This window comes from Drosophila rhopaloa, unplaced genomic scaffold (genome assembly GCF_018152115.1).
Source record: "Drosophila rhopaloa isolate 14029-0021.01 unplaced genomic scaffold, ASM1815211v1 contig_155, whole genome shotgun sequence".
NCBI lineage: Eukaryota > Metazoa > Arthropoda > Insecta > Diptera > Drosophilidae > Drosophila > Drosophila rhopaloa.
The window spans coordinates 3,736,755-3,747,304 of record NW_025335034.1 but is presented as its reverse complement, the minus strand read 5'-3'; the positions used below and the strand labels follow the sequence as shown (position 1 = coordinate 3,747,304).

Here is a 10,550-nt window from a genome sequence, read left to right as displayed (position 1 = left end):
CACATGAATCATGTGTTCGTGCCCGCACTAATGATGTTTTTACCTCGCGGTCGAGTCCATGACTGACAATCAATTCGCACATCTTCATGTAGTTTTGGCACTGATTTTGTTGTCACTTTCAATCAATTAACTTTTCGCTTCTTCGGCTCACAAATTCTTTACGCACACGGCGGCGGAGGTGGCGTATGCGCAATATCAAGTATACGACACTCGGGCACGTGCTCGGTACAGTTGTTGATCGAATCAGAATCTTTATCGTCCGTTGCTCTGCAGGGATATGGCACAGATGTGTAGCACAGATGCTGCGGGGCGATTAACTCCGCCGACTTGACCGACTTTGGCGTATCGCGTTTAAAAGCCAACTGCCAGCGGGTTCGGTCCAACCGTTTTTATTGGCCGCCAGCGAAAATATATTTATTTGCCGCTCGCTCAAATTAACTCAGCTCAAGTCGTGAGTTTGCTCGGCAAAAAAGAGAGTCAGATACATTGTACCAACAGAGAGAGGGCTTAAATCGAGTTTTGCCATTGGAGATCAGAGTTTAGGAGAATTAAATAAATTAAGGCAGGCTTGCACCTTATGAAGTCAAAAAAATCAAATTTTTTTTTTTTGCAGTTTCGGATACATACATGTTTTAATTTTACTCTCCTAAAATTTCAAGTCGAAATCTCTTGAATTACGAAAGTTATCGGCCGTTTGGTGGACCGGTGTCAAGCGCGTTGCCATTATAGTGAAAATTTTCAAACGCGTTTTTCTCGAAACCATGTTTTCCGAGTTGGCGGAAGTCGTACAAGCCGCAAAAATTGAGCAATCGTCATGAAATTTTTTATACATGTTCCTCAGAAGTATGTGCATGGTATAGACTAGGATCTTTTGAAAATATTAAAAATTGTTTATTTAAAAAAATAATGAGTAACGAAAAAATGAGGAAAATACCGATTTTTTTTTCAAAAGCTCATAATTTTTGCATTTTTTATGTTTTTTCAATTATTCTAGTTCAAGCCATGCGAGCAAGTGTACAGATTAAGAATATATTCGTTTTTTGCGTTTCAGATTATTTCTTAAAATTCCAAAAAATCCGCCATGAGGACGAGTTTTTCGCGGACATGCCGCCATTGTTCGGTACTCCCCCTCCCCCCTTCGCTTGGATCGCACTCAAAAAAATTCTGTAGCTTCAATAAACTGTACCCTACAACTGGCTAAAATTTTATTCCCACACCTACCATACTTTCCAAGAAATAAATTCCAGAAAAAAATCAGGTTTTGGGCGCCAACAAGGTGCAAGCCTGCCTTAATAATAATAAAAGACGGTGACAAGCTGCTCACGTTTAACTCTCTCATTTCAAACTCTCGACAATGGCAATTATTTCGTGCAGCTTCAAATTTAATGCCAGTTTTTCTGAAAAGTGTGTCAAATGTAAAAACGGTTCTGGCGTGAAATTGCGAGTTACAAAACCCACGTTGAAAACACTCAAAATATCACTTTCTTTAATTTCTGTTTTGAGATAATCAAAAGTAACTTTACATTCTTTAAACCCTCTTTCTTTATTTAAATTAAAGGCAAACAAGTAATCATATTGATTTGTGTTTTAGGATCATATTTATAATCAGTTATTTGTTTCAATTTAGTTCATTTATATTTTGTTTTATTAATAGAATAATTATTTGTGACTTTTCGTTCCCGGGGGAAGACAACATAACCGATTTTGGCTAGATAAATGTTTAAGCTTTGCGAAAATAAATTGAACAAGTGGAAATATGTTATCTTTACGATGTTTGCCAAAAATCATTTGCTCGCTTCTCAAAATCGGTAGCACTGCGGATAAGATCTATATAGTCGCCATATACAAGCAATTAATGTTTACGACCTCTTGTTTAGTCGAGAGTCGTAAAAACAATCTGGCAGGGAAGAAAATCATTCCCAAGGGAGTTTCCCTCTGTAATTCAGTCACGACACAAGGCTTGAATTTCAGTTGACCAGAAATATTTGCACAACAAGATTTGCAATTTGTTTTCGTTTTCTCCGCGATGCAGATAAGATAGCACAGCGCCATTACCAGCTATCTATTTTTAATAATTAATTTAGAGCACATTATAATTGACTGGCAGCAGATTTAAAATTGATTTTGAACAAATCTGGCGGGGCCATCGCTTCTTCTGAAGGTGAGATTATGATATTAGACTGTCCTTGTCGTTGCTTGATGGTCTTTGAACATGTGTCATTATTTTTGACCATTAGAAGAACTGAATTTCGCAAAGCAGGAAGCGACTATTTCATCAATTGAAAAGCCTAAGACTTACAGAAGCGAACATTTGTTACTACTCTAGTACTTTATTATTTAAGCTTTTAGTTATTATAATAATATTTTATTATAGTAATATTTTTTATAACTCTATAAATTAACTATAGTTATTTTTCTATTTCGGCAGTCCATACACTAACTATTTGATATAGTTAAAAAACGAGCCACTTATAGAGAACACGTACTTTGACTTGAGAAACGGCGGCGAACATGTTCCCCAACGGCTATGCATCAACTGGTTTCGCTGGGCCCAAAAAGTCAAAAGTAGATGGCAGAAAGTCAAAACCAAAGAACCGGCCTCAAAACAAAAAGAAGCCAAAGGCAGCAAAACGGAGAAGAGGAACCAGCAGAAAAGAGCTTACCGGGCAAACAGGTATGGGACCTGATAGCCGCGAAAGAGCCAGCAAAACAAAGGGGCTAAAGCAAAGAACAGCAGACTTGGCAAAAAGCTAATAGGTATGCAAAAGCATTCGCGGGCTAGGCATTCTTCGGGTACATTGAATGGGCTGGGGGTGGTGGGCTGGGTGGTAATTATAAGGTGTGTGAGAGGCTTGGCCTGGGAAAGGTGCGATGCCAAGATATGTTAAAGTATCGGAATACAACAGCATATGACCGTTAATAACAATCTACTCTATAGAAACGACCAAAGCCATATTAACATATTTAAATATTGTGGAATATATATTCCTCAAGAACTCCCTACTAATACTTAATAATAGTTATAATATTTATTCCCAGAAAAATAATATATTGTTAGGCCCTAAAAAACTATTTAACAAACTAGGTAGACGTGCCTTTTAACGTTTTCTCTATTTATGACCAGTAATAGACGTGCTTGGAAAAGTTCCTGGAACAAGTCTGTAATGTTTTTTCATATATATATGTATAAAATATGTACATATATTCAAATGCTGAAAAATCGTAAGTTTCCAGTCTCTAAGGAAATTTTCAACTTTGATAACCTAATTATAACCGGAGCTAAGTTGCATGGTTTGTTTTGATATTTTGTCGTTTTTTCTGCACTGCTTATCGGTTCTTGTTACTTCGCCCGTATTATTTTAATTTTTTTTCCATGCTTGAATCAACTTATCAGCAATTGTTGTTTTTCTGCTTTTACTTCATTTGTTTTTGCTTAAATGCTTTAAAATAGCAAAGCGAAGAATTGTGGTGCGCAATTTGTAATTTTTTTAAGTTTGTTTGTTTTACATCTCCATTTTTTCTCCCTGCCGAGTTGTTTATATGTCTATGCAAATATTTAGTGAGTTGCACAGAATAACTTAGGTTAGTTATCATGTGTCGTGAGGTCACATCGTCGCCCCAAACAAGTCAACTATTTGTCAAAGTTAAATAGTAACTAGGAAGTCTTACTAGAGAATCATCCGACAGAGATGAGGTGCCAAAGTGATTACAATACATACTAATATGGAAGAGGTTCTCCCGAAAAGATCATTGACCCAGGGAAAACACCAACGTTGGAGACACCTGATAGGTTAACAAATGTGATTCGATTCGAGATGCCGAACCTTTAGCCACATTTGTCTCTAATTATGATGGGGTAATAGTTGCAAATCAGTTCAAGCTATTAACTTGGCTTTTGTTAGCGTATCCAAAGTGATCTGTAATAGGAGAAACGTGTGCGATAATAGCTCTATAATAGGTGTAACCCTTATATTCTTGACACTAATTATTATCCGCACTAAGCAACAAAGTTTGTAAGGTTGTATAATAAACGTGGATTAAAGATCTTTAAGATGTGTAAGAAGGCGTAATTTTTATACATTGAACTATGCAAATTATATGGGAAGAAGTACTATATTAAAAGATTGGACAATCAGGTTTGCAAGACTGAAAACATTATTATATTATTATTATTATTATTATACAATAATTTTGTTAAAATTAAAAATACAGGTTTTCTTTATTTTGTGATAAAGTTATATTGTAAAAATGTTTATAAGTTTTATAAATGATGATTGAATAGCAGTCTGTAATGTAAAAATAGCCTAAAACTTTAAGTTAACTTAATCGAGGCTTTAATTCACACATCCAAATGATATAAGAAATGAACGTTTATTAGTTCCCCTAACCATTTCCTTTTGCAGATACCATCCCCATCGGCACTCACCGTTTCGTGCATTTCGCCACTTTCGTCGAGCAGCGCCTCCAGACTTTGGTCGTCCTTGGTGGGCGAAAGGGGGGCGTGGGCGCGCGGTTCTTGGCCGCCAGAAGGGAGCGGGGCAGCAGGTGGCGGCCGTAGTGCAGGTAGAGGTAGCGACCCCATCTGCGACCGGCCAACCCGCAAACGGCCAAAACGGCAAAAACGGAAATGACAAACCACATGTTGCTGAGGGCCTACAGTGGTGGTCTGAGAAATAGCAGCAGTAGCGGCTGCAAAAGCTCCCGACGAAGGGGGTGTGCTACTTTTTCGGCTAGCACTGTGCAAAAGCTTGGGGGCTCAGCATTTTGCCTCTCTCTCTCTTTTTTATCTCTCTCTTCCGCGTTTCTGAATGGTCTTGTGACCCACGAGATTTGCAGCTTATTTTCTCCGTTTGTTTGCGTTTCTGTTGTCGCCACCGCTTTTATCACGCTCTACGCCTTCCACTCTTCGCTTTTCCAATACTGTCTTTCTCCTTTCTTCGTAACACGTAAACACTTAGTTTCTAGTCAGAACACCTAAAATTTTTTTGCTGTTCGAGGGTTTTTTCCTGCAGATGTTTTTTCTGTGTTTTTTCAATATTTTTTCTTCTATTCTTTCACAACAAAAGCTCCTTTTCGTTGGGCTGCTCTGTGTGTTTTCAAACAAGTTGCTCGACCGACTGAAACTTATTAGGTTCTCTTTATAACCTCAGAAAAAAAGAAAACAGGCCACTGTTAGCACGCAACACAGTGGAGCGAGAAAGGCAAAACAGCAACTTAACTCAGTGGAGCCCTGTTAGTTACATGATGTTGGTCTTGGCACTGTTAAATGCTCTACAATAAAAACGGCCATTGGGTAAAATTATTTAGTACAATTTTTCATTAGATTTTAAATTTAAATAAATTCACATTTTCAAATTTGATGGTTATTTGTACACCAAGTTACAATTTTATAATGTTTCGTTATTTTTAACAAATGACACAGAATTGTGTCCAAAAGGTAAATCTTAAAAGAGTGATGTGGGAGAACTAATCATACCTTATGTGTTTGTTATTTTTTGAAAAGCTTTATCATGCATTTCAACATTTTTAGAAATATTAAACAAATTCATTTTGTTGCGATTCTCGCTCTTTACGCTCCAGAGTCCAAAGTGAAGCACCTACATTTTTGGTTAGCAGCTCTGTTAAGTGTGAAGTTGAGAGAGATGTTTCAAACAACAGGTTTAATGTTGCGATACAATGTTTCTGCAGCATGTTGCTAGAAGAGTTCCAACTGGAAGTTGCGTATACGTAATATTTTATTTTTGTGCGATAATTTATTGGCGACTGCAAATTACTAAGCTAGAAATTAAAGCATGAGCTGTCTTTTGTTTCATTTTTGGCACTCACGTGCCAAAAGTTTTTTGGTTTTGCTTTGTTTTGGTTTATTTTTCTTTGGTTTTTTTGGTGTTTTGGTCGCTGCATCTGCGTTTCGGCCAAGGTTTTCATAAAACTCAGTTTTTGGGTTAAATGCGCATTTTTACCAACAGGTTTGGCGTAAATAACTTGATGTTTTTGGCTCGAGATAAAAGGATTATACTGTTGAAAATTATAAGACTATTTTTTTAATTACCATGCTTCATTTCTTGGCAATAAATTTTCCTAATTCCAATATTTCAACAATCAAATGAATAGAAGTGCAAAATTTTAATTATTTTGTTAAATTTAAGTGTCTTTGTGCTGTAAATATACAAATTCAAATTTTAGTAAGTCCGAGTAGTAGATACTGGTTTGATTTTCGGAAGTTTGACTGTAATTAACACCTTACACACTTCGGGAGAAGAAGAGGACAAGTGGCCGAGACGATGACCATAACTAAACGGATTTGTGGGCGTGTTAAATGCGCTGACAACATCAGCAGGTCAGGTAAACACAAAGGCGTAAACAGCATGAGCCACACTACTCCACATGCAATTCGTATTCTAATTAGTTACGCAGCAAACCGGTTAAAATATGTTTTTTAAATCGAGTAAACAAACCCCTTAAACAGTTGGAGTAGGGTACTTAAAAATGTACTGAAACCGGAATCGGCACTCCAAACATTGCTCTACATTGGAATGCACATGGTTTTTTAAAGAGACCAATCGACTGCGAACCGGTTAAAAACGGATAACTCTTTAAATTGCCCTTGTTTCAGAGTCCACAGATGGTTTAGATCACATGATCGTATAGAAGATTGAGTTTGCATCACCCTCAACTGGCTGATTTATGGCTTTTGATTCCAAAGCTGGGTTTTAGATACTCGTATATTAAATCCTAGCCAGTTAATATGGTAAAATCCCGGCTTGTAGGTATTTAAAATATTATGCAGGATGTTTTCAGCTCGGTATTTATTCGAGGATTACTCGAATCAAGCACTTCGTATATATTTGTTAAATTAGTTTTTTTCTTTAGTGCTTTTCCTCAATAAAATTCATGCTATTTTGATACTTTTTTTCCACTGTTTCAAATTACTTTATTTAATTTATCGATCTCCTGTTACCCAATTCAAATAAAATCCGATCGATTCATATTTTTATATGAGGAAAATTGTGTATATTTATATTACTGTCCAAAACATTGTTAACAAGTTAGTTGACCTCTTTTGTGGCGGTTCCAATTTTATAATACAATGAAATTGACTGCACGCAATTATTTTTTGGCGACCTCAATGATGAAACAATCACGTGTCTGCGGGTATCTTTACATCGCAGCCGTAGAGGTGTGTGATTTGATTTGTTTGTTTATGTGGTCCCGATGTGTGGCCATTTGTCAAATGTTTGTTGGTACGAGTACATGCATCGCCCTCTCGACAATCGCCAGGTAGTGAGTGTTGTATTACCGAAAACTTGTTAATAATGAGGCAACAATTGCAGCTAGATGCTGGTAATTCAATATCCCGACTTACGGGACCAGAAACAGGAATATGAAAGTCTGTGGAAGCATTCACTCAGCACTGCAGTTCCTCCATATCGATTATACTTATGAAGGGAGGAGCAGCATTGAAATAATATTGGTAATATATAAATGATTCCAATATTTACTGATTCGTAAATTCAAAGACAAGCTGACATAGTTAGGTATTCAGAATACCTGACCAACAGTTCTCCAAATATTGAGAGCGTTCTTAAAATGAAAATATCATATCCTTAATTCATCTTTTTTCCTTTCTATGGAACTACCTCTTTGCGTTTCTTAATTAGCCAGTCCTCGGAAACAGTAATTGCAATACAAAGGGTATAGAGCCAGTCAACCATTGGAAATCCAAGCCAGATATAAACAAAGCTTATACGACTATATAGCTCTTCACAACTGGCTGGTTTCGTTCCTCCAAACCGAGCCCATTGTCGCATTGAGTTTCGTTTTCGAGCAAACACAAAAAGTATTTATAAATTTTGTAGGTTTTGTTTTAATGAAAAATCGTATAGAAACAGGGGAGTCGACCTAGGTAATGCATTTAAAATTAAAACCTAATTACAGTCAGAACAAAGATAATTAAAAAGAGGCGACACCCCGACCCCGAAAACAATGCCGAAAGGTGAAAGAAATGTCAAACGTGCCTCGGATAAGACATAAAAGTTTAAATAAAAAGCTAGCTTGTAATGCAAATTTAGACGAGACCAAAAATATTTTAGATTTTTTTGTAGACCGGCTGGACGGGTCTCGAGTTAGGAAATTGGGGAATTTCTAGTTGATAATAAAATGTCATAAAATATGTGATTATGCAGATGAGAAGAGTGGTGTTTATTAGTTCAGATTTGAAAAAGGTTTAAGGGTACTTGCGCGTCGTTTATACCCGCAAACTTTAAATAAAATTTCTCCGAAATATGAAATTCATTCAAATGATGCCCCCACAATCGAAACACTCGACTTGATTGAGAGTGGGAGATAAAATATTTGAGAGCGACTGATAACCAGGTTATATATGTATGTTTAAGTGGAGTTGAAGAACTTCTTTTAGGTTCCACATAAAGTTTATGGTGTCGAGGTCAAAAAAGAAAAAGTGGTGTAAGCATTGACTGTTTAAAAAATTCAGAGATAAGGGACTAATTTAAAGAGTTCAAATAATTCGGTGATAACGGAATTTCAAGTGGAAAAGTTTCCTCTCAAATTTAAATTTGTTTTTAATCTCTGGCTTGCCAAGAATCCTCGCTCAAACGCTCAAACAGAATGAGTTTATATAAACGACTGCTTGGCGACTAACAATTTTCTGGGTAATTTAAACAATTTCAGTAACAATTCATATTTAATTCTCAGACGAATTACAAGCACACACAAGGACTGTCCAGATCATCTGGTATGCAATAAAGTGAGCATCCATTCACATTCCACCTTCGTGGCAAAGGCATTTACATGATCATTATCGCCGGGGCTGGACATTTTCAGACGGATCCGACCTTATGGGCGGCTATTTGTGACTTTTTCGATCAATATGGCCACCGTTTATGGCCGAGGCATTGAATACTTTTTGGCTTTCGGCTAAGACGCGCGCGGATTACAAATCTGAATGCATTTTGAAACACAATTTTCTTCGTATTTCGATTTCGATTTCGCTTTGGGTTTTGCTATTTTTATTTTTCTGCGCAAGACTTTCACCCCGGGCAGAAATGTCTCGCGACTGGGAGAAGACTAATAATTTGTTGGCCATCGTGCCTTCCGCTGATTCATAAATATTTACCCTTTTCTTGATGTATTTGGCTATTTTCGAGATTTTCATTGTTTTGGCGCTCATTTTGGCACTGTTTTTAGCCGGCGGCCCCAGAAGAATCGCAGAATTGTAGAGAATTGTAGAGAAGACCGAGAGAGCGAGACACTTTCTTCGCACTCTTGTTTCTTCTGTTTTTCTCCGTATCTAATTTTGGACACGCTGCTCTGCGCGGAAAAACCCGAAAGGCAACCGAAGCTGTTTGCCCAAGTGCAGAAGTCAAAAATATTTTTTTTCTCGGCGGGACAAGAGTCACATTTTCGGAAGAAAACTTCTAAAATCCGTATAACACACGGTCCACAATGCGGGAGTAGGAATTTTGATTATACCGAATGGAACGCGACGGCGACTGTGCGGCTTGGAAGTGTTGCGAAAACTAAAAAACCAGCAATCGCTGGCTCAGTCGACACAGTCGCAGTCAGCGTCGCAGCAGCAGCAGTAGCAGCAGCAAAGGCAACAACAATAACGAACACGAAAACAAAAACAACACCAGCAGTAAAAACAATAACAATATCAACAGCAACAAAACGTGGCTCAGCTGCTCGCGGGCATCGACGTCGCTGCTTTTCTGCTGATAACTATAGCTATAGCTAAAGACTGTAGTGTATGTCGATCCAAAGGGACACGACTGTGGGTGGAAAGGGTGATCTTGCATTTGAAATGTTAATCAGTTAAAGGGGGTTCGTCCTCTGTTTCTCCTAATACCTTTTTGTATAAGTATATTAGTCTATAAACGTATGTGGCAAAAGCAATTGGTTCCATAACAAACTTTGTAGCATATAATAACTACATATTTTATAATTTACATTTTAGATCACGATCAGGAATTCTCATTTCTAACGCTTTTTAGATCTTTTGATTATCTAAATGCGGAGTGAAAACGCCTTTAGTACTTTTATTAAAAGCAAACAGTAATTTGGTGTATTTAGCTCTCCAAAAATTTTCGAGTGTTCTGCTATTTCGGAAGCACATTCAAATCATCCTTGCTCCAAATCTTTTAGAGTGCAATTTATTAAGTTGAATTTCCAGTATTATTACCAATCCGATCATAAATGTGGGTGCTAAAGTATTCGCTATTCGCGGAGGAGTAAGGGGGCTTGGCCAAAAAACTTGATCGTGGGGTTTATACTTAGTTGTCCATGTTGAGCAACAGAGGCTCTACAGCTAAAAATTAATCAAATCTCGATGATCAAAGCGACATAGTTGTTAAAGTTAATTACGAATATGGACACACATCCTATTTTTATTTAAAGGATGTTTTTAAATGCAATTTTCAGTGACCAAAACCCTCTCAAAATAATAGAAATAAAATACTAATTAAAATACCAAAATTTTTAAATACCGCTTTATATTTTGTTTTGTTATGCAATGAGTTAAGCCTGGTCTTTTG

The 10,550-nt window shown here is 37.1% G+C and overlaps 1 protein-coding gene across 25 annotated transcripts in view; it reads right to left on the bottom strand.

Annotated features, from left to right (window-relative positions):
- LOC108041146 (TLD domain-containing protein 2) overlaps positions 1–10,550 on the bottom strand; it is a 92,581-nt gene that overhangs the window by 7,077 nt on the left and 74,954 nt on the right. The window contains exon 1 of one of the 25 annotated variants that reach the window (XM_044457280.1): positions 9,134–9,524. The exons of 23 other annotated variants lie outside the window; for them this stretch is intronic. In XM_044457280.1, coding sequence (XP_044313215.1) covers positions 9,134–9,187 — 54 coding nt within the window. In that variant the 5' untranslated portion in view covers positions 9,188–9,524. Of the gene's footprint in view, positions 1–43; positions 335–9,133; positions 9,525–10,550 lie in introns of those variants that run through there. One more of the 25 variants, XM_017118962.2, reaches the window with a different exon arrangement.